This window comes from Sceloporus occidentalis, unplaced genomic scaffold (genome assembly GCF_023333645.1).
Source record: "Sceloporus occidentalis isolate IW3139 unplaced genomic scaffold, rSceOcc1.0.p SCAF_7, whole genome shotgun sequence".
NCBI lineage: Eukaryota > Metazoa > Chordata > Lepidosauria > Squamata > Phrynosomatidae > Sceloporus > Sceloporus occidentalis.
In genome coordinates, this window is record NW_028316987.1 from 47,643,563 (window position 1) to 47,668,395 (window position 24,833).

At 39.4% G+C, this 24,833-nt stretch overlaps 1 protein-coding gene across 2 annotated transcripts in view; it reads left to right on the top strand.

Annotated features, from left to right (window-relative positions):
- The window catches only part of LOC149309707 (oxysterol-binding protein-related protein 10-like), an 80,887-nt gene extending 73,731 nt beyond the window's left edge, over nt 1–7,156 (top strand). Inside the window, exons 12-13 of one of the 2 annotated variants that reach the window (XR_016281929.1) lie at nt 1,163–2,534; nt 5,812–7,156. Coding sequence is in view for 1 of the 2 variants with exons in the window: in XM_089532888.1 (XP_089389014.1) it covers nt 1,163–1,207 (45 nt within the window). In the remaining variant the exon portion in view is untranslated. Of the gene's footprint in view, nt 1–1,162; nt 4,960–5,811 lie in introns of those variants that run through there. The other variant, XM_089532888.1, reaches the window with a different exon arrangement.
- The last annotated feature ends 17,677 nt before the right edge of the window (nt 7,157–24,833 follow it).

The window sequence follows — 24,833 nt, forward strand, 5'->3', positions numbered from 1 at the left end:
GTTTCTTTTTATCCCTGATGTCTTTGTGATTCTCAGAAGTTGCAAGACAAAGCTAAAAAAAAGCCTCAAATAATACATTGGACCTGTGCCACAGGTGGGTGCCCCATATGCAGCTTCCTGCTTATGCGGAAGCCGCGCAGTGGGAGAATGGCGCACGTGCCTGTGCTCACGTGCCACGAGAATGAGCCCCATTAAATTGAATGGGACTTGAGCATGCGTGTTTTTAGCTTACATGAGGGGGGGGGGCCCGGAATGGATCCCCCGTGTAAGCCAAGGGACCACTGTACCTCTACAGAGGTCATGGTTCTCTATTCTAAAGGAAGCCCTCACACTTTATAACAGAATGCATTTCAAAACTAGAAGTTAAAATAAATAGAAATCTTTCCATTATTTCCTGTCTGTTGGGGAGGGGGAATGGCTGGTAGTTTCTGAATCCCAACAACTTGCCTGTTCCTGATTTAAAGTGAGAGGCTGAGCAGCAGGGTCCAGTTAAAACTGTAAACAGAATAAATGTGAAGAAAATGGGTTGGGACCAGACTTACTTATTTCTGAAGAAAATCTAGTGAAATCTATAGACTTAAAAATGAGTAACTTAGGCCTGTTACAGACTGCCAAAATAAAACTGCTTTGGGTCTCTTTGGAGGTATGCTGTTTGAATGATGCATGCATCCCAAGAATCCGGAAGCTGCACCAAAGGATGGAGTGTGGAGTGTGGCTTTGGCGCGACCGCCGGACCCATGCATCATTTAAATAGCATACCTCCAAAGAGACCCGAAGCAGCTTTATTTTGGCAGTCTGTAACAGGCCTTAGCTTCTATTGAGTTGGTTCTTTCCCAGTGTTTCTCTTAGAGGTATTGAAGCAGAATTTATGCTGTTGGTGAGATTTTACAAAACAGACTATTGCATTAAGTAGCAATAGCAAACAGGTATGGGGACCATGTGTTTCAGAAGCAGAGCCTTTTTAAAGGTGTTTGCTGTGGTGTATCCCTGCTTCAAAATAGTGAGTTGCTATTTACTGTAGATTGAGCAATGTTAGAATGTCAAAGGAAATATTTGTTGTGTGCATGGAACCACTGCTATTTTTTCATTTGCTAGCTTAGAATAAGGCTGGTTAAACTTTTGATGAGACTTAAATGTTATTTCTCTGATTCTTTCTGTACAGGGTGATGGGTGGCTATATATTGATCCCCTCTGGAAGAACTGTTGATAAAACTCACCTGGACTCACAAGAAGCCCATTTTCTAAAGGCATTAAAAAGATGCACTATTTAAATTTCAGGTGTGATGAAGTGTGGCTGTAAAGTAAAGCTGCTTATTCCAAATAATGCAGCTCAGAACAGCTGAAAGATCCCGTTTATAGAAGATATCTTATGTGCATATATTAGATATGTACACCCTACTGTGTATTGGTATAATATATATATGTATGTATACAGAAACAGACAGTAATTAAGGATCTGATCTTTTGCACTCAAGTCAGTGTGCACCCACATTGCTTGCAAGATCAGGCTTCACACTGGTAATGGTCACTTTTTTATTATTATTGTTGGAAGTTTTCTATTTTTCACATTGCCAAAAACGTTTTGCACTTGAAATCACTTGACACTGACAGCCATTTACAGTAAAACATGTGACTAAAATGACTTGCTTTATCTGACAGAAGAAAGATTGTTTTCTCTGGCTTGATATTTGTGAATAATGCAATGAAACACTCATTGCCTTGTAGGAAGACAGGGGCGTCTAAGCAATCTTGTTTATCTTTCTAACTGTGTGCTTTGTAATCCCATTTTGCCCCCTGGGAATTTGGCTGTCCTGGTGAATCACTTGCCAATGGATACACCAGAGACTTCTGTAATGCCCTGCTTTCCAAGCCATGAATTGTTCTTTTAAACTCTTAATTCTGTCCTCTTATATATCATTCATTTGACTTCACTAGTCACTTTGACAGTGGCTTGTAAATAAAGAGACTATGTCTATGTTCTTAATTACTGGTCCTGCAGCAGAAAATACATTTAATTGCCAAGAGCTAACCTCTTGGCATAAGTAAGGGCTTTACAAAATTATGGGAGAATTCCACATTGTTTTTGTGGTGTAAAAGAAATGCCCTAAAATAGTAACTCTTTGACAGTAGGGCAGAGAACAATTTTACCTTCTGTGTATTAACTTTTTGTAGTCAATGTATCGATCCTAATTTCATTTTCCAAATGCTACTAGCTGGGAGGTAAATCCAACCCATAACATTTTAGTTACTGGACTGGGAAATTTTGTGCACAGAAGCCACTTGTATGCACATCTTTCCTGTCTAAATAGGTATGTGATGAAGCCTAGAGGCTTCAGGGCTACTATGTAGTGTGAATGCTGAATGAATTAAGATTTGACACAAGGGTGCTGTGTGCTTAACCGATGTTGAACTATTCCTAGAGAAGACTTATGATGTGTGAGGAACTCTGTCAGGAAAAGGACTACAAAAACTGTTTCAGAGTTGGAAAAACAGCATACAAATCTATCATGGAAATGACACTTTATGAAATGAAGGTGACTAAATCCATAGTTATAATTTCTGCTCACATTGCTTAATGGCATAAATTTTCATCATTGTAGAATGTTCTCTTGGTTCTTTAAAATGATCCCTACAGTGCCCCTTAAACATTGTTATAAACACTCCATTGTTTTTGTGCCTTGTCTTCTGGAACTCACTTCACATTTTGTACATACTGTTAGCATTTTAGTATTTTTTTCTGCCGAAATCTAAGATGATAGTCCAAACTATACACATGTATTTATTTAAAGGAATGTATTACAAAGTTAAGAGCATCACTATTCACCAGAATAACCAGTAACCAAGCCCAGCTTTTGACCTATATATTCTCTTCTTGCAAATGAAAGCCACTGTATTTATAAAAGCAAATTTTCTTAAATATGTTCAAACTCTGTTTTAAATAAAATAAAACCATACACTCTGAGTGTATAAAATCTTGTTTTTAAAAGGAAAGCGCTTATAAATAAGCCTCTTGTGGTCAACATCTTATGAATTGACTAATTGTACCAAAATCTAATTAGCACTGCTTGCATAAAACTTTTATTTTAAAGAAGTTACTCCAGTAAGAAATCAGTGAACATGTGAGAAAATATATTTTGCTCATTCACCAAAGAACTAGTTGCATTCTTACACAATTTTTTCTAGGTCTCCGTTTATTTCCCTTTGCTGTTTTGATGATGGTTATCAAGGCTACAGGATGTAGCTACAAAACACACAATAACTGTGAAGTATTCAACCTTTTTTACATGGCTATTTCACAATGCATGATTTTAAAAAATATAGCAGTTGTGTTCTGGCGAACATCTTGCTTTCTAAATGTTTTTGGTAATGAAACAAGTGCTGCCATTAATGAAATCTTGTAGGGTTTATTTTCCAAGGCACAGGCACATTTTGGGATAGTACTAATCAACAAGCGATCCAAAAGAGTAAGCCAGGAGACCCTTTCCATCCCATTTAAACACAACCTCTCTCATATTTCACTTATGACTTCTGGGACATGAAAAACTAACATGCCTTATTTGTAGGTCATTGTTTGTCTTGCACTTGCAATCATTTCCTTTCAGTGTAGATACTGTACACTTTGAATTGTAATGTACATTTTTATATAATTCCAATTAACCTTTGTGCACAGCTGCAGGATCTATGCAATTGTTTCTTAAATAGAACTGTTCTTAAACAATTTATACTTATTTGTTAAGTTCCAGTTTTCTGGCAGTCACTTCTGATTAGCCTTCCTTTCCTAATTTGTGAATTAAAATCACAATATGAAAACACTCAGTAGATCTTACTTGCATTTATTGGTTGCTAAATGGTCTGGCTAGCTTTTTACTGTTCCGCTGCCCATAACTACATAATACTGTTTCCAAAATTCACCATTGAACATCCAGTGTATCGTTCATTCTATTTCAGTAAGTCATGCAATAAGATTTGGGGGACTTTTATATAATGAACAGGTAATTTGTGCAATATTGTTTTCTCAAGTCAAGCATTGGTCTATATCTCCAATATTGGCTTGCAACTGGATCCCAGCAATACTACATCCTGCAGGTGTATAAAAAAGAGGTGAACCCAAAGTGCAGTTTTAGCTCAAATGTACAGCCCAGGACAGAAAACACTCAAGAACTATGAAAAACCCATTGGCCATACAGCATTGTATTTTCACTTTTTGTTATTGTATGACTATTATTGACCCTTACTGTCCAATTCAGACTTAATGAACATCTGTGGGGAAACATTAAGTGGAGATGAGGACAAAGTGAACAGAGCCCTGATCTCTGTCTGATCAAATCTGACTTATATGTTGCCTGCTAATCCCCACAGGAGTGAGATTTCAGGGGTCCAGACCCATAGAGGTTTATGGAACTAGAGCTTTCCAACAGTTCTAGGAATTATATCCACAGGAACGATCAGTTCCTTCTCTCCTGTTGCTGTGAATACTCTTTATTGTCCCCAGCCACGATGTACTGCGTTGGCTTTGAGGCAGTATATAGAAAGTTCCTTGGATACCTTTGTAATGCCCTGTATTTCAAAAGGGTTTCATTTATATTCATATTAAGAAAGGAGGCAACTGAAATCAGCCTGAATACAGAAATATTCCCAAAGATGATGAAAAAGGCAAGTAGGCTTATAAGCCCTGCTGCCTTTGTAGTAGCCACAGAAAGTTTGGATACTTGTCAATTTTTTTCCTTAAAAGGCCAAATTATTGTATATGGTACATACATAGCTAAACAAGTTGGGAGCATGAGCTTTCCTAGACTTAAGCGTACTTCCAAAGATGCATGGTAATTGTAGCTTATTGTGGCACCAAAGCTCTTTCTCACAAAACTACTATTTCCAGAATTCCCTAACACTAAACCAGGGCTGTTAAAGCAATCTCAAACTGGAGTATTTCTGCAGTATGGATTGGACCTTGACCATTTTTAATAATTAAGGTCCAAAGCACACTACAGAAATAATCCAGTTCGAGACCTCATTAACTGCCCTGGCCCAGTGCTAGGAAATCCTGGGAATTGTAGTTTATTGTGGCACCAGAGCACTTTCTGATAGAGAAGACTCAATGTCTCACAAAGCTACAATTCCCAGGGTTCCCTAGCACTGAGGCAGGGCAGCTAAAGTGGTCTTTGATTATTTCTGCAATGTGTCTTGGGCCCAACTCAGGCGCATCTTCACTCCAGAGACAATCCAGTTTCACACCGTTTTAACTGTCATGGCTCCATGCTATGGGATCATGGGATATGTAGCTTTTAGGCACTTTGAAGCAGTGCCCGCAAAATTCTGTGCCAAAAGAAATAGTTTTAAATGTTTGAAGGGGCCAAATATTACTTTGTTAGTTTCGCTGCTACAGATTAAAGTGCCCCGGAAATTGTTTTGTGAGGCATTTAACCTTCTCTGTCAGGGAGCTCTGGAACCCAAGAAACTAGAAATCTCAGGATTCCATAATATGGAGCCATGGATGTTAAAGCGGTGTCACGCTGGATTATTTCTGCAGTGTGGATGCAGCCTGACACGTTTCTTTTTGGCACAAAGCTTCCTGGACCCCCTTCATGCCAAAAGAAATATCTTACAAGTATTAGAAGGACTGAAATATTCTTTGCTTAGTTCTGAAGGCTATTTGCCGGACTGTGAGGGCCCATGTGTATATTCTGGGACCAGGCACTGGGGCTGAAGAAGGTTGCAGACCCTTCCTCTCTGCTCTATCTGTCACTCCCATGTTCTATCATTTTGAAATGTCTGATCAATGACTGTCTTTTTCGTCTTTTTTCTCTTGGGTAGTGGATATATAGGCAGAACCATATGGCCCCGCACGCTCTGATGCCAGCTGGTCCTGTCAATATCCAAGACCAGCAGGCCCATGCACAAGGAATGGGCGTCATGCCGCAACAACCCAATCGCCATATCCCAGACGCCCATCACCAGCAGTATGCACGGCAACAACTGAATGACCATGTGCCCCAAGTGCAGCAACAGCAGTGTCCCCAGAGGAACATCAGCCTAACAGAACCGCTTCGACGACGTAATAGCCGTGAAGAGGAAAACAGAATTGCTGATGAGGGGATTAGGGTTCTCCCGCTAAGAAGAAGTGCACGTATTCGGGCCCAGAAGGAAGCTCAGGAGAGAGTAGAACGTATTCAGCCTGTACGTCGAAGTGCTCGTCTTCAAGCGAAGAGAGAGGCTGAACAGCGGAAAGCTGAGCAGATACAACGAAGCACAAGAAATCGCAGCTATTAAAACCAACATGGTGCTGTAGAGTCAACCAGAGAATAGGACAATAGACTGATCAAATGATTTAGTTAGGATTCATTTCTTTTACGTTTTATGGCATTTGTAGGACAGGATAGGTTGTGTGTTTTTTGCAAGCTTGCCCTTCGAATTCCCATTCTGGGAACCTCCCTCCACCCTCACACACCTTTCTGTTTCTGCTCTCTTCCCATCTTATCTCCTCTTTTTGCACACACACACACTGCCCTTTGCCCTGGGTTCTAGCAGGTATCTTCCCCACTGCCCAGGGGCACTGGGCTAGGGGCAGAGACTGCCAGGGGATACAATCCTCTCCCTGATGGCAAGCCACCATGTCAACCTCCCTTTCCACCAGATGCAATCTGAACCCCTCCCCCTTGGCCAGTGGCTACCTCCTTGTTTGCCCCCTCTTCATTTTGCAGTGGGGCTGGATCAGGCGAGGTTTTTCCTGCTAGAACCCAGGTCAAAGGGCAGTGTATGTGTGTGCAAAAAGAGGAGATAAGATGGGAAGAGAGCAGAAATAGAAAGGTGCGTGAGGATGGAGGGAGGTTCCCAGAATGGGAATTCAAAGGGCAAAATACATATACACACTTATCTTTGGTATGCTGGTATAACCAAGAAGATCACTTGTACTTGTATCTTTTGAAGACTTAAATAAATAATTAATTTATATAGTCAATTCTAGTGACGATCAATTTTCAAATACTTAAGTTATATATATGTATATGTGTGTGCATGGATGCACAGGAATATTTACTGAACTGCCAAATTTAACAGCAGAAATTATTTCATTAGGCATATCAAACAGAGTTTTCATAAATATAGGAAGCTTAATTAATTAATTGATTAATTAATTAAATATGAGTAATTCAATTCATTAAATATACATGGTAAACTATTCTCATCAATTCTCATCAATTCATTTTCATGTAAGTTCCATAAGTATTTATCTTAATCAGCATATAATAATTAGCCCTGCCAAGTTCTCCTTGTCTGTAGCTCTCATTCTGTGAACAGACAATAGATACCTAGTACTCACATCATCAGTCATAAGTGTTGCTATTGAGCATCCAATTTCATGGTACTGAGGTGCTTTGCCTGCTGGACCCAGCAACAAAAAAAGGAATATGTGGAGGAATAATACAGTACAGTAATTCAGATAGTACACCTAAATATGATGATATGGTACACCAACCTTAATACTATGAGATCCTCCAAATAAAATTGTTGACTCGATGGCAATGCACTAACATTTGCTTATAAACTTACAATCATCCCACTCAAAAGTAAGATGCTAATGGAATATATGGAATATTTATATTAAAAATAGAAATTAATTCAAGCAATTTTAGTTCAACACTGCATACCTATAATACTCATAATCTGAGTAATTTCTGCCTGAAAGCAGATTTTGGTTTATGTTTTAGTACATATCACTAAAGACATGTCAGAATAAAGAAGGTAAGTGCTGTGAGCAGGTGCAGGTTTGAATCTGGAGAACTGGAAAGCTCAATGTCAAGAAAAAAATGTTTATGCCTTAATTTTACAATGGTTTAAAACATGGCTATAACATTTCAAAGCAACATATAAAGGAAATTATATGGAAAAAAATACAATATTTCAGGGAAAAAATCAATAATTTCTGCCCCAAATAGCATAGATTTAAAACCATGTTCAACAAGTCTCCAGTTTTGTTATAACATATATTCCCTTACCGTGTAGGAACAGGAACCTCTATGAGACCTGTGAGAAGTACAGCAGGGGATAACCTCACAAAAGCAATAATTGGTCTCTCCAAAAAGTCCACTTCTCCCACCAAGACATCTGATGCCTCGGCCCCTATAGGAATCTTCCGCATAAAGTTCATATCTACCTATTTACAAAATAATGATTTAAAATTATCTTAGTTTATAATTAGTAAGTTGTCAAGGCATTTCTGAAATTAATATTTAATGGTGACTTTGCTGCAAGTAGAACATATGGTGTTTCTTCAGAGAAACATGTGTCAGAAGAGGTTTTAGTAACACTTTAATGGTACCACATATACATATATGTTGTTTCAATATTGTATATTTAAATATGCAATCACAGCTACTTTCTAAAGTTACTTCTTTGGATCAAAATTTTTTTATTATACATATCTACAAATACCACTAAAAAGTCCAAGTAATTATATACACAGTTGTTTCATTTTCTAAATTCAACCTGTAGAATTGAGACATCTATTGATATATAATCCTAACTCATAATTTTACTGTATAACCTATGTATATAATTACAGAGGAACATCACCCTATCATACAGCACATGAACTATTGTATTTACATACAGATACACAAAGATCACTGAAACTAAGACGCCAGTTACACAACTATCTAGAAAAGAACACAGCTGGCCTCTTGAGTCCCACACCAAGTGTGCCACAACTACAGTGCCAGGAGGCAGATTCCTGCCCAACAGGAAACAAGGCAGGTGCAGAGAAGAACAGGCCAAGTAAAAACATAAAAACTGTGATAGAGGACCAGGAATAGTGGCATCTACCATGATTAAACAACTATAATGTAAATTAAGTTTGTACAAGCATATGCAGTGTCACAGCCAACTTTTAAAACCAGCAGTCATATTGCTTAATTGAACGTTTAAAGTAAAAGGAGACAATCTTGTCATTCTGCATGGTGACACACTGAACATGAGGGAGGAATAGTCCATTAAATGATTCAAGAAACAATAGCAACACACAGATTTCAAACTATATGTACATTACACCATTCTACTGAAGAATGAGATTCTTGGAAAATTCAGTTGCTTCAATTTTATCGGAAGCAGTGGTTTACACTATGTTTGTATTATGCAACTGTACTGACTTCTTACAGTGTTCATGGAATTACAAAATGAAAATAGACTTAATTTAGAAATCCATCTCCTCTCGTAATGTGTTGAAATAATTTACCTTGCTAAAATCAACAGTGCTGTTTTCTCTACTTCCTCCTGCTCCACTACTTTTAACTTCCCCACTTTTTCCAATATCCAAATTACCAGGAGCAGACTGTGGTGATGCAAGGAGTCCTGCAAAGAGAATACACAGGCACATTTATAATTAAGTAACATCATAAAAATGCCTTTGTAACATAATGGCAGTGGCAGATTTCTAAAAGCAAATGTGGAAGTTAATAAACAAAAGGTGCATTAGTAGCAAAAATGCCACACAAACAAGTTATTTTCTTCTGAAAAATAATGAATGCTTGTTAAAAGTTAAAATTAAATATTGCCTAAATGATGGCCTTTTGCAAAATCCATCAGGAAAAAAAATGTTATTTTTTCACAGAAAACATAAGAATGTAAATCTAACCACCAACTGCTTTGTGAGTGGATCGTGCATCAGAAGAATTTCTTAATTTCTGAAAAACCACAGAACAGAAGATAAACTTTAGAATGTCTGGTAAAACACCTAGCTTGTTACTAGACTGAAGTCTCAGGATTTCATCTTCCATTCATTTGTCACAATTGAAATGCAAAACCATTAATTTTTTTAAAAAAAGTAGAACCTGAAAGGTCATCCAAATAATTTTTTCAGCCATGAAAAAATTTTCTTTGGAGGTGTTTCTTTGGTTTTACCCACTCCCGTGATGATGAAAAAAAATCAATTTTAAGGCGTGTTACAAATTAAAAAGACAATTCTGCCTGTGCAAGCAATTTGTTACATGTACATAACTGTCTTCAAACAGCAATCAGAGTTAACTGTCATCATTGCTACTAATACCATTAATATTATTTAGAATACTCTCTGTGTAACAAAGCATGAATGAAGCAATCTTCAGATTCATGGCTAAGTAGGGAGCTGCTCACATCCAAAGTCTTCACTTCACCCCACACAAGTTTTAACAGAAACTTTACAGAATACTGGTTGACCAAAAGTGTTAGCTTTATGAGTGTTTAGGTGTTCTGTGCAATTCTATATATGGCTTAACTGAACTATCTATCTATCTATCTATCTATCTATCTATCTATCTATCTATTTATTTATTTGTATCCTGCTCTTTTCCCAGGACTGGGACTAAGAGCAGCTTCCAAGCATTAAAAACAGTACAATTAAAAACATTTTAAAAAACGTACATTAAAAATAATTTTTAAACTGGCCCAACTTCCCAGCCTGTCCTTACAGCAATTCCTTAAATGCCTGTGTGAACAGGTAGGTCTTCACCTGCCGGCGAAAGGCCATCAAAGAGGAAGCCGTTCTGATCTCCCTGAGCAGGGAGTTCCAGAGTCTAAGGGCAGCCACCGAGAAGGCCCTCTCTCGTATCCCCACCAACCGTGTTTGTGATAGTGTTGTTACGGAGAGAAGGGCTTCTCCAGAGGATCTCAGAGTCCAGGCTGGTTCATACCAGGAGAAACAGTCTGCCAAATAGTGTGGACCTGAGCCATGTAGGGTTTTGTATGTAATAACCAGCACCTTGAATTGTGCCCGGAAAAAAACTGGCAGCCAATGAAGCTGTTTTAACAGGGGCATTGTATGGTCTCTGTAATCCTCCCCTGTTAACAGCCTGGCAGCAGCTCTTTGAACCAATTGAATTTTCCAAACACTTTTCAAAGGCAGTCTCATGTAGAGCCCATTACAGTAGTCCAAACAGGACATAGCCAAGGCATGTACCACCGTGGCCAGATCTGGCTTCTCAAGGAATGGGCGCCGCTGGCGCACAAATTTTAAATATGTGAAAGTACTCCTGGTCACAGCAGAGACCTGGGCCTCCAGGTTCAAAGCTGAGTCCAAGAGTACCCCCAAACTGCGAACCTGTGTCTTCAGGGGGAGTGTGACCCCATCTAACACAGGCTGGATCCCTATTCCCCCATCTGCCTTCCAACTAACCAGGAGCACCTCTGTCTTGTCTGGATTAAGTTTCAACTTGTTTGCCCTCATCCAGTCCATTACTGAAAACAGACACTGGTTCAGGAGCAGGACAGTCTCCTTGGATTGAGATGGGAAGGAGTGGTAGAGTTGAGTGTCATGTGCATATTGATGACACTGCACCCCCAAACTCCAGACAACCTCTCCCAGCCGTTTCATGTATATGTTAAACAACATAGGGGACAACACAGAACCCTGAGGGACCCCACAGGTCAATGGACAGGGGGTCAAACAGGAGTCCCCCAGAACTGCCTTCTGGGTTCACTCCTCCAGGAAGGAACAGAACCATTGTAGAACAGTACCTCCAAGCCACATCCCAGAGAGGCAGTCCAGAAGGATACCATGGCTGAAACATGATAGTGAATTCTATACTATCTATTCAATGTTTAATATGCTCAAAAAAGGAAAACAGTGAACAGAGGTTTAATGTAAGTTAAACCTCAAGAGGCAAAATGGTTCATCATTCATGAGATTTCCATTTTTCATAGCAGACCCAAGAGTTTATTCTGCCATGTACTACGATATAACATGTATTTGATTTAAGGCAGGGATGGCCTGGATTTGGTGCAGAACTGGCCTTCCCATGTGAAGACAATCCATACTCAAATTGCAGCTTTGGCCCTGCATTGTCTGGACAGGGCAACTTGAGGGCTGTGGGGAACCAGTGTAAATGGCCTGTGTAGATGTGCCCCAAGGCTGGTTACCATTTAGAAAGAGAACTGCCAGGGAATACCAGGTATTGTAGGCTATTTTCAGAGGAAGTCAATAACAAACTTCCTCTAAACAAATCTTGCAAAACAACAACAACTCCAAAACCCAGAAACTATGATAGGTTTACCATTAGTCAGAGTTCACTTGAAGGAACACAGCAAGTTCAATTAACTTCATCCAGCCAAATAAATTTTAATTGGCTTTATTATGTTTTAATTATTTTAATGGTAAGCTGTTTGGCAGTGAGGATGGACTGTGCAGCTGAAAAGGAGCAAGTAACTTCATGTACACCGATTTAGCTTAATTTATTATCACACAATATTCTTTTAAACTGGAGGTCACATATTCCACATAGGAATAGTGAGTTTTAGCCAAAAAAAGTCTAATACCATGATTAGAAAGTTTCCATCTGAAATTAAACATTAACATTAACATTATGATAGCATTACTAAGGGGCAAAACAGAAGGGCAGGAAAAAGTGGCTTGAAGTTGCCTTTACTGAAGTTGCATTGAACCCCAACCAACCATACCCCTCACTCCCAAGGCGGCTAGAGTGCACATGTCATGACCATACTGTTCCCCCCACCATGCCTGCACGTCTTCACAGGAGCAAACCCCCCCAGTGACTGCCATCCTATTGCATGGCCATCCCTGTGAACCTGCACACATTCACATGTGCAGCACTTTACCAGGATAGGGCACTGGAGCATAGGTGTATTCATGCAGTTGTTGGCAAGGTAACATCATAACCCCCCCCCCCTTTCACCCCATGCTCCCTCTATGACTCTGTTTTGTGTATGTTGTGCTCATCTCCTTGAGAGGTGTCAGTTTAGCTTTTGGGCATTGCCACTCTCACAGCTTGGCTAAGCACCTCTGCTCCTTTTAAATGTGCTCTTGTGACGGCGCATTTACATACACAATTAGGTTTAGTGCGGCGCTTTAGAACCGCCCTGGCATCAGTACATTTATACATACATGCAAAGATGTGCACTTCCTGGGGAAAAGTGGAAAAATCCACCTGCTTTTTAGTCCAGCTTTTCTCCCTGTAGTACTTTGTGGCTTGCTTCATGGTATACTAATCTAAATGCAAAGCAGAGAAAAACAGCAGGTTTTTACTTTTGAAACAACCTAAAAGTAAAAAAGCTGCCATTTTTCTCTGCTTTGCGTTTGGATTAACTTCGCGTTATTTCACTTTGGCAGTCCCTTATTTAATGAAAAAATTAAAAGAATTTAAAAACAATAAATTTAAATTAAAAAATAATTGAATGATTTAAAGGAACACCTCCTATTCTTCATTTTTATGAATGAACATAAAGCCCTGCAGCATAAAGAACTCATTAGTTTGCTTCTGGATGTTGCCAGGCTTGAGATAGCCAAGAACTGGAAAACTGGAAAGTTGAATATTGCAGGATGGTGGACTAGACTCTGGGACTTGTGGTTAATGGAGAAAATGGCAGATAATAACAACAGAGTGAGAGGCTTACACTCAGGATTGACCTTTCATAAGATTTGGCACCCATTTATTGAATACATCCAGCAAAATTTAGTCTCTAGACATCCCCCAATTTTAGCTAAACTTTTATGGAAAGATGTCTTTCAGGATCCCTGAATACACCTTTTATCTATAATCTTCAGGGCTTTATCTGGGTTATTGCCTTTATTTATTGTTGTTTTGGTGCACTGTTTGTTGTCATGTTTTGTTTTAGAATGTATTAATAAATTTTAATAATAATAAAAAAAGGAACACAGGCAAATGCCATAGCATGTTTATGCTCAAAAGCAGGTGTTTGGGGAGCAATGGTATAACCACCGCTTCGGGTGTCATCTGATGCAGTGTGCTCCACCCACCCACCCACCCCCCAAGTGACGCCCCTTGAAAAGGCTGTTGTACCCTAGATTACACTGTTAGAATCTTAGGCGGGTTACAAACGGGCAAAAAGGGGTGTATTCATGACGTCATGAAGGTAGAGCCTTCAGACGGGCCTTACCTGAATGCCGCCATGAACACGCCCCCCGCACGCCCCAAGCGGGAAGAAGCGGCATTAAAAAGGTGCTGCTTTTTTCCGCTTCTTTTCTGTTTGATGCGCAGCTGTGCATCTCCGTCTGTAAGCTGCTGCACCGGTACGTCAGAATTGCTACGCCGCTAATTTATGTTGCCCATTTAAAAGCTCCGTGTCTGCTGCGTCGCATAATGAGTCGGGGTCCTGGAACATGCGCAGTTTGCAGTCAGGCTTTAATTGCAGTGTCAGCTGCCATGCAGGTGTGGAAGCTGCAGCACAGCTGCAGCGCATTTTAAGACTCGTAACCCTAACCCTAACCCTAACCCTAGAGCAACATGTATGCATGCGCTGCTTGGAAAGTTTGGACTTTAAAGTGAACCCCTACACACATTCCTGTGCCATTTTCACCTAACAATAAAAACCCCTAAAACTTTAAATATTTACATATGTACAAGGGAGGTGATGGGGGATGGCAGGGGGACAGCGGTGGCAGCGGAGACAGCTGTGGCTGCGCATTGCAGATTCAGCAGGAGTGCGGGGACCAAAGGAAAGGAGGCATCTATGATGCTGGTGACACTGGCAAAGTGCAAGCGGACAAGGATGCCAACATCAGCTGATCACCAGCTGGCAGGAGACCACCATTGTTCTTGGGCAGAGCGGGGGGGAAAAGTTTTAAAGGGGCTTGGGCACTTTAAATGTGCCCATAGGCTTTCTGCCGCCGCTGCTTAGCGCTGCAGCTGCGCAGCTGCGCATCCGCCAGCCGGCAAAGGAAAAAAAAAAAAGCCCCATTTTTGGCCGCCCGTGAGGAAGCTGCCTCTCTCTTTGCAGCGTCCTCCGAGGCGGCGGTTTGGAAACTCCGGGTCTGAAACGGCCCCAGGTGAGGCGTCTTCACTGCCCCCCATGTGGAAGCCCCAACACCTGAAACACGCCCCCAGGGCGGGCGGTCTGGAGGCTCCGTATTCAGCAGAATACACCTCCAAGACGTCTTCCCCTGCCCGTCTGTATCCCGCCTTAATCTGTACCTGTAGAATTGTACTACCTGCCATCTCAATTCATGTAACATGCTAAGTTCCATAGGTGAACAATCACTTTGCATTTGGCTTGATCACTATTTCAGCCACTGTGTTCTGGCCTGTCCCAGCAATACAGGCCAAAAAATCATATTTCATGCTAGCAAAAGCAATTATATATTACTGGCTGTCTTGTGACTGATAATATAGACAGCTATAGTTAAACAATGAAGTGCGATGCAGGTAGGTTTCAGCATCCATCTTCACAATAGGTCTATATAGCATGAGGCAACGTACACCATCAAACTTGTGTGATACCAGGGTTCATAATATCTTTGCCTATGGCAATCCACAGAAATACGATTGGTCGTTTTGCAAATACATAAAATTTGACTACCCATTACACACGACAAATCAGACAATATATCTCCCAATGTTACCTTCATCTGTGTTAGCTGTTATAGGAAAATGCCCTTAGAGTACTTCACAAATATAGACATCCAGACCAATCAATAAAAACAACCAGAATAAGCTATAAATCCAAAATTATGAAGTAATACAAACCCTTTTAAGTGAAAATTTTATTTCAACACACAAAAAATCATAGCCATCACGAAACAAAAAACATCCTTGTCAACATAAAAAAAGTTAACCAACATAAAAAAAATTAACCAACACAAAAAAGATCAAAGATCAAAGATTTTATAGCCTGGAAACACAACAAAAACCTCTTAATCAATACCAAAATTTCTAAGACCATTTTTTTAGTCAGCTCATCTTAAAATAGTCTGGTGGTTATGTATTTTCATTTTCAGTTAACTGACAAGGAAATATGATTCTAACCACCACCCTAAAGGAAACTAAAGCTCCAAGTAAAGTTCATTTTACTGAAACATATGCAGACAACCAATGATCACTCTGTTGTATGTGGTTTAAAAACTATTTTTAAGAAACTGTGTTAATTTGTTTTCTTAAAACCTGTTCTAGACTGTTTTCTTTTTTAAAATGTTTCATCTGCTTTGTCTACCTATATCTAAAGTTTTAAATAATGTTTTTATATATTGTACATCTGGCAGTCTGAAAGATAATAAAAAATAATCAACAAACAACATTGCCTTTCAACTTACCATATATACTCAACTATAAGTTGATCTCATGTATATGTTGAGGGCAGATTTGAGGGGCAAAATTATAGATTTTGATATAACCCATGGGAGAATCAGGGGTAAAACTTAGGGGCACGTAACAAAGAATGTAAACGAGAAACAAAACAAGATGATGCCAAAGAACTTGCAGGGATAAAAAAATGTAAACATGTAAAAAAGGATGAAAAGGTAAAGCAAAGAAAATAGTGATTACATTTGGACTGATTATAGCTATTAACTTCAATGTGATAACATGGCCTGATTCTAACCTAGAACTGCTGACCAACGTACACACATTTCTTATTCAAATCCTTCAAAGCCAATTACCCTCAGCGCTCCTTTCAGGGGAATGCCAAAGAGTTGCCACCACTATTTTCCCACCAAGATGTTCAAAAAAATATCAGAAGTGGCACTATGGTGGAGAGAGCAGATGGTGTTGGTGCTTCTTTTAACTGTTCCTGGGACAAACTAAGCTCTCATCTTTTGCCACTCTTTAAATAAGAGTTAAAGTACAGTATTTACATTGACTCATGGAAACGTCAACCCAGGTTTTTTGGGTCACTTTTTGACTAAAATTTCTTGACTTACACATGAGTATTCATGTAATTAGAAATTAATCAAAGTTTTCAGGTCTGTTAAATAACAATACAGTGAGAAGCAAAAACTAGGTTTTAATTACATGAAAATACTAGCAAAACTTCTTACCATAAGAGGGAGATTCTCGCCCATCTTCTCTATCAGTTTCCTTTTCTCTTCTTCTTCTATGGTGTTTATGTCCACGGTGCCTATGACGCCGTTGACCTTGTTTTCCGAAGGGGACATGCACACCAACATACACAGCTCCGTGACCTTAACCCAAAAAAGATAGGCAACATGTTAGTCTAGTCTCGTTGATAAAGAAGAAACTGGTCAATGAACAAATAATTTGCTTGCTACTTAGTTCAAATACAGTCAGCCCTTCTTATACACAGATTTTTTATACACGGATTCAAGCATCCATGGTTTGAAAATGTTTTTAAAAAAGGATAAATTTCAAATATCAAACCTTGATTTTCCAATGTTTATAAGGGGACAACATTTTGCTATGTCATTATATTTAATGGGACTTGAGCATTCATGGATTTTGTTATCCACAGGGGACCTTGAAACCAAACCCCAGCATATAACGAGGGTCCACTATATCTGCCATTCTATCACATTCATATCAACTGTCTAAAAAGGGTGGTAGATTTCTGTGGGCCCATGGGTCACATGTGTGTCCATCACCCTCTAATACCCCCCTCCCCCCCAAAAAAAAGCTAATTCCCAAAACAGCCCAAGTCCACTTCTGGTTTAGATTTTTTTTTTTAATGTTTTCAACTGTGTAGGGCAGCTCTGCAATCTATTCAAAAGGCTTCTGGAAAAAGACAAAATCATCCTCCAATACTTTAACCGTATTCTATCCACATCACTCTGGACTGTTTTTCCCCCCATTGGAAGGCAAGACTGTTTTCAAGGGAAAAGATACTGAAATCTGCCTCAAAATGTACCATCAAACAAGAAAGTGATTATACTTGACAATTTTCAAGAAGTTTGAATTATAGCTATTCATTTTCCAGTACAGCTAGATTCCAAATTAACTGATAATAAAGTGAGAAAACTAAAATGGACAATCATAGCACAAAGAATAGTATATCTGTCTGTTTCACTGGTTAAAGGCTAAGACGTTGGTAAAACTTTTTACCTTGGGACCCCCTTTGCATCTACATGAGGATGTCACCCCCCCACACACACAATGTAATATATGAATAAAAACATTTTGTTTATTTAGTGTGCATATTTACATTTGCACATCCATGTAGATCATTTTTAACATTTTATAAGGAAATAATAATAATAATAACAACAACAACAGCAACAACAACAACAACTTTATTATGGCCATTTGGCCAGCACATTTATAAGGAAATAACATTGTTCAGATTGTTCAGTTTAGAGAACCATCCCACAACCTTTACAAGAGACAGAGAGGGGTGTCTGATCGTGCTTCCACTTGTAGATTCAGGTAAAAAGGTGACAGTGATAATTAATAATAAATAAATAAAACTTTTATTTATACCCCGCTTTTCTGTAATAAAACAATCAAAGTGGCTAACAATTAACATATCCACACATAGTATTATATCAGTATTACAACAACCTCCCCTTAAAAAGAAATTAAACATATTACAGTTAAAAATTAGAATATTAAAATATCTAATTAATAATAACAGAATATGGGCAGAGTGGTAGTGTAGTTCCTGGTGTGAAGGGGGTAATCATTTTGTGGGTCGAGCAGTTTTATTCAAGAAAGGCCTGATGGAAGAGATCCGTCTTGACAGCTTTTTTAAAGCTCGTCATTTGATGGATCTCATCCAGCAGGCTGTTTCACAGTCTGAAAGCGGTTGCAGAGAAGGCCTTCCAGGAGACTGCACTTAGTCTGGTCTTTAAAGGCTGCAATAAATTCCTCCCAGAGGACCTGAGTGTGTGGGGTGGATTATATGGAAGTAGGCAATCCCTCAAATAGGTTGGACTCAAGCCATGTAGGGCTTTAAACGTAATAACCAACACCTTGTACTGCGCCCAGAAATTAATAGGCAGCCAGTGAAGTGATTTTAAAATTGGTGTTATCCTGTCACTCCTAGATTTTCCAGTGACCAGTCTGGCTGCCATGTTTTGTACTAATTGGAGTTTCTGGACTAGGCACAAGGTACAGCACATTGCAGAAGTAGAGTAGTGAGGTTACCCTGGGCATGTCCTAGAGTTTCAAGGTCCTTTGCTTCCAGCAAAATTTTGCAGTGTGCAACTATCAGAACTACTTTGCTTCGGGGAAGTCATTCATAAAACCAAAAGGATTTAACTGCCAAAACTCAAGAGCACTGATGTAGAGAAGCTTTCCGTCTGTGCCCAGACCTCTGATATCAGCAGAATTCACACCCCACCATCTAGTGACACATCAGTAATTGCAGTCACTGCAGGTTGGGGAAGCAGATAAAGGTATCTAGGTTTGCATCTGGCCTCTGTCATATTCAGAGTAGACTCATTAGATTCAATGGACATATGTTAAGAATGAAACACCATAAAATACAGGTTGTTTTTCCCAAATCCGAAATGCTTGGGGCCAGAAGTGTTTTGGATTTCAGATCTTGGAATATTTGCATATACGTAATGACACATCATGGAGATGGGAGCCAAGTCTAAACATGAAGTTAATTTGTTTCATACACACCTTAAACACAGACTGAATATAACTTTATACATAATATCTTTAATAATTTTGTGCACGAAACAAAGTTTGAATACACAACCATCAGGAAGCAAGGTGTCGCTATCTCAGCCACTCATGTGGACAATTTTAGATTTTGGATCTTTGAAAGCTGGATAAGGGATACTCAACCTGTATGTCATCACACTATTCCCATGGTGGCAAACTTATGGCATGTGAAGCCATTTTTCAGGGCACGGGATGACAGGGACATGTGCCTGTTCCTTCCCTTCCCTGCCCGGAAAGAGAAGGAATAGAAGCATGCCTGTTCCTCTTCTTCCCTCCCCCTTGTCTGAAAGCCCCATTCCCCCCCCCGGCAGTAACACCCAGTGCCAGAACACCTTTTAGTTTGGGCACTCGGTCCCTAAATGGTTCACCGTCACTGCACTATTCCTTCTGTGTGAAGTTTCAGGCCACTAAAATCCGTGTCCTTATTTTCAGTGGAGTATCTATACGTTTTCCATAAGCTACTAACAGCAAAAGTTAGAGCAAAACAAATAAGAACATAAAACCAAGCATCATGCCAAAATACAACCCAAAGAGCATCCAGAATGAACTGAAAGATAGGGTGAAAAACAGATTTGCAACGTTAAGCCTAATTGATCAGGAACCAGAGGAACTGTGGATTGAAGCCAGGGACAGAGTCAGGGAGGGTAATAAAATGACACAAAGTAGACAAAAAGAAACAGAAACCACAATGGATGACAGAAATTTTATAATCAGATAGGGATAGAAGAGAAGCAAAAGTGAAAGGTGACAGAAAGAGAATGAGAACTCTGAATGCAACTGTCCTACAGCTTGTACACAGGGATGAGCAGAACTACACCTGTCCTTACACATTTGCAGCTCTGACTTTTGTGGCTTTGATTATTCACAGGTTTTATCAATACGTTCTCTCTAGGAACATCTAGGTTCTCTAGCACAACTCTATGGTCAACCTTAACCTAAAGTCGCACTGAAGGGCCTAGAGATTCCTAGAGAGAAAACTCCACTAGGAATTTGTAGTTCCTCCAGTGCAATTCTATGGTCAATGTCTGGCAGACGTTGACCACAGAGTTGCACTAGAGGACCTAGAGATTGCTAGAGAGGTGTTCTCTCAGGTAAAAACATAGTGCTTTTCTTATTTGCTGTTTTCCCACATTCATAGGGGTCCTGTGCCCCTAACCCCAGTGAATATGGAGGGACGAGTGTACAACAACAAAAAAGAAAGAACAAGATACCTCTTCAACAAGATCCAAGAAATCAAAGGGAATTTTAAACTAAGAGTAGGGATGCTCTACATCCAGCAAGGAAACACACTACATGACCAGGAAGCAATAAAAAGATGATTTAAACAATACACAGAAGATCAATATAAGGAAGAGGAAAAAAGATGGCAGAACCATATGAAGAATCATATGAAAATCAATTTTATTTCCCATTTTAAAGAGTGAAGTGGAAGCTACACTCAGCATAATTCAAACAAATAAGCTATCAGGAACAGATGATATATTGAGCTCATCCAAGCTAGAATCCACATTAGTTCTAACTGAAATCTGTCAACAAATATGGAAAACAAAACAAAGGCCCACAGATTAGAAACACTGAGTTATATATTCCAATCCCCAAGAAGGGGGATGCAGCAATTACAGCAATTTCAAGACCACTGCATTAATTTCCCAGGCAAGCAAAGTGATGCTCAAAATTATACAACAAAGACTCTTACCGTATATGAAGCAAGAAATGCCAGATGCCCAAGCTGGGGACCAAAAAGGAAGAGGAACTAGGAAAAACATAGCAAACGTATGCTGAACAATAGAACTTACCAAATAATTTCAAAAGAAAATCACCGTGCTTTATAGGCTATAGTAATGATTCCCAAACTCTGATCTTCCAAGTGTTTAGGACTTCAGCTCCCAGAATCCCTGAACATTGACCAAGATGGCTGAGGCTTCTGAGAACTGAAGTCCAGAACAGCTGTAGGACCAGTGTTTGGGAACCATTGGACTATAAACAAAGCATTTGACTACGCAGATCATGAAGGACTATGGATTGTTCCTAAAGAAATGGGTGTGCCACAACATTTGATTCTCCTGAAACATAACCTATATTCAGGACAAGAAGATACTGTTAGGAGAGAATATGGAAAAAATAAAATATTTTCCAAGGCTGCATTTTATCATCCTAGCTATTTAACTTACATGTTGAACACATCATATGTAAGGCAGGATTACATAAGTGAAAATTGGAGGAATGAATATCAACAACCTAAGGTATGCAGATGACACTATATTACTACAAACTAACAAAGATTTGGTATGATTACTGGGAAAAAGCCAAGGCAGAAAGTGCAAAGGGAACTGAGGAGCTTTTTTTTCTAGAGAGGAAGCCTAACAATGAAGCAGCAGGAGGTGCAAACACATGGCTTTCCTGGCTGCTCCATCACAGGGCTTTCTTCCTGGGGAAGAAGCCTGGTGACAAAGCAGCAGGAGGGGCAAAGGCGCACCCTTCCCAGGTGACACTCTCTGCATAAAGTGACACCCTCATTAGTGACACCTTTGGTGCTGGAGAAAAGTTCTATGGATACTCTGGACTGCTAGGACAAATAAATGAATCCTACAGTAATTCAAGCCTGAACTCTCCCTATAAGCCAAGATGACTAAACTGAGTCTGTCATACTATCATGAAAAGACAAGACTCACTAGAAAATATAATTATTCTTGGTAAGGTAGAAGGCAGTAGGAACACAGAAAGACTGCATCCCAGATAGATAGACCCAAGGAAGCCACGGTCCTGAGTCTGCAATACCTCAGAGGAAAAATGGAATGCACAGATATAAGATGGGGGACACCTGGCTGAATGAGACTATGCGTGAAAGGGATCTAGGAGTCCAAGTAGACAACAGATTGAACATGAGTCAACAGTGTGATGCGGCAGCCAAAAAGGCCAATGCAATTTTAGGTTGCATCAATAAAAATATAGTGTCTAGATCAAGAGAAGTAATAGTACCACTATATTCTGCTCTGGTCAGGCCCCACCTGGAATATTATGTCCAGTTCTGGGCATCACAATTAAAAAAGGACATTGAGAAACAGGAGCGTGTCCAAAGGATGGCGACTAAAATGGTGAAGGGTCTGGAAACCATGTCCTATGAGGAACGACTCAGGGTGCTGGGGATGTTTAGCCTGGAGAAAAGAAGATTAAGAGGTCATATGACAGCCCTGTTTAAATACTTGAAGGGATGTCATATTGAGGAGGGAACAGGCTTGTTTTTTGCTGCTCCAGAGAACAGGACCCGGAACAATGGATGCAAGCTCCAGGAAAAGAGATTCCACCTCAACATTAGGAGGAACTTCCTGACAGTAAGGGCTGATCGACAGTGGAACAAACTCCCTTGGAGTGTGGTAGAGTCTCCCCACTTGGAGGTCTTTAAGCAGAGGCTGGATGGCCATCTGTCAGGGATGCTTTGATTGAGAGTTCCTGAATGGAAGAACGGGGTTGGACTGGATGGCCCTTGTGGTCTCTTCCAACTCTACGATTCTATGATTCAGTGGAGCTATTGAAGATAGGGTGACTTGGAAGTCTGTCATTCATAGGGTCACCATAAGTCGAAGTCAATTTGATGGTAATTAACAACAAGAAATCTAAAAGTTACTTCTTGAAATACAACCATATGTGTATAATTTATAATTTAAATTTCAAGCCATTTTCAGAACTATATAACATCTACGATTTATTTTGTAACTACATAAAGTACCTAAAACTTTCTCAAGGTGGAAAATAAGAAAAGGCAAGAATTATCAAAGTGATGTAGACTAAATACTTTCTTTTTAATGTTTCTGCATTACAACCTCAGCTAAATAAATATCTTTTGTTATTCTCACTTGTTAAGATGTGAATTTAGTTGTTAGAATGTTACATATAATAAAATGAATTATGTTGCATAATATATTAGAAATGTTCTGATCTAGACTATTAAGGTATGAATAGTTTAGATCAGAACATTTCTAATATATTATGCAACACAAATCATTTTATTATATGAAACATTCTAACATATATAATAATGCATTTTATAATATGTTACCTCCATGTAGAAATTACCTTACAAATGGGGATTTTTCAAGGGATGAGTTGAGGCATGAAGGCGTGAGAAAAGTTTACATCTGCTGAAGCAAGGCATTTCACCAGAAGTTCTACAAAGATCCAGCAAACACCAGTGATTTTATTATTATTATAGTGTTGACATCTTCCATAGGACAACCATCTGAAAAGAGTACTGTATGGTATCTGAAAAATATATATTCATATTTGTAAAAATATGAGAGAAGACCTAAATTTGATTGAGCTAAATATAAGCCTTCATAAAGCAAATGGAGATAAAGGACAAATCACAAAGCAACTCTTTAAAGTACATAAGTAGGTGAAAATGAATATTCTACTGTAACTAGACTTAACTGGAGAACTAAGAGTTGCAGAAAGGAAATAAATACAGTACAAGCTTATATCTGGTTCATTATGTGAACATTTTCATGTTAAAATAAATGAGAGCTTTCCTCTTTACAGGCAGAAAAATAAAACTAAATAGCGCAATCTACACAGCAATTTTATGAGAGAACAAGGACCTTTAACCTTTTTCGTTATTATAAAACCACACCTAATCCGCTCCCAGAATTCCTCATTTTTAGCCAAGATGGCTGAGGATTCTGGGAGTTGAAACCCAACACAGCTGGAGGACCAAAGCACGGGAAGCACTATGCTAAGGAGATATTGTCCATTCTGCAGAAAATTTAAAATGTTGGACTTTTCCTGTCTCTCTTCAAAAGATTATTGGACCTCCATCTCCTTCTGGCTGCAACATCTCATTAATTTAATCACTAAAATGAGGGTGAGAATTGTATGGCCCTCCAGATGTTGCTGCGCTCCAACTCCCAGCATTCTTCACCATTGGCCATGCTGAAAATAGTAGTCCCAACAACATGTGAAGGGCGACACGATTCCCAGCCTGCAATTCAAAAGGTATACATAATTTGTTTAACCAAATTCTGAAGAGGATACAAAATCTGATACCTTTGAAATAGATCATACACAATGTCAGTAACGAATCGTCCATACAATATGAAGACAAGTAAGAAGATCCACAAAGTCATAAGAATCTTCAAAACAACTACAAAATCAGCCACTTGAGCTGTATCCAAACTGCAGAAATAATCTGGTTTGACACCGCTGTAACTCCACTCTGGTGCCGCAACAAACTTCACTTCTCAGAATGTCATTGCGTGGAGCCCTGGCAGTTAAAGCGGTGTCAAACCGGATTATTTCTGCAGTGTAGACGCAACTTTGATTATATACACTCTCCCCCTTATGCTTCCCATATTCCATGTCCATTCAGACTTTTAGAAGACACACATATGTGCGAACACACACACACACACACACAAATTAGGCTTTAAAAGGTTTAAACTACATGAATGGATCTTTTCTCCACAAGCTTACCTGTTGCATGCCAAGTGGGTAAATTAGAGG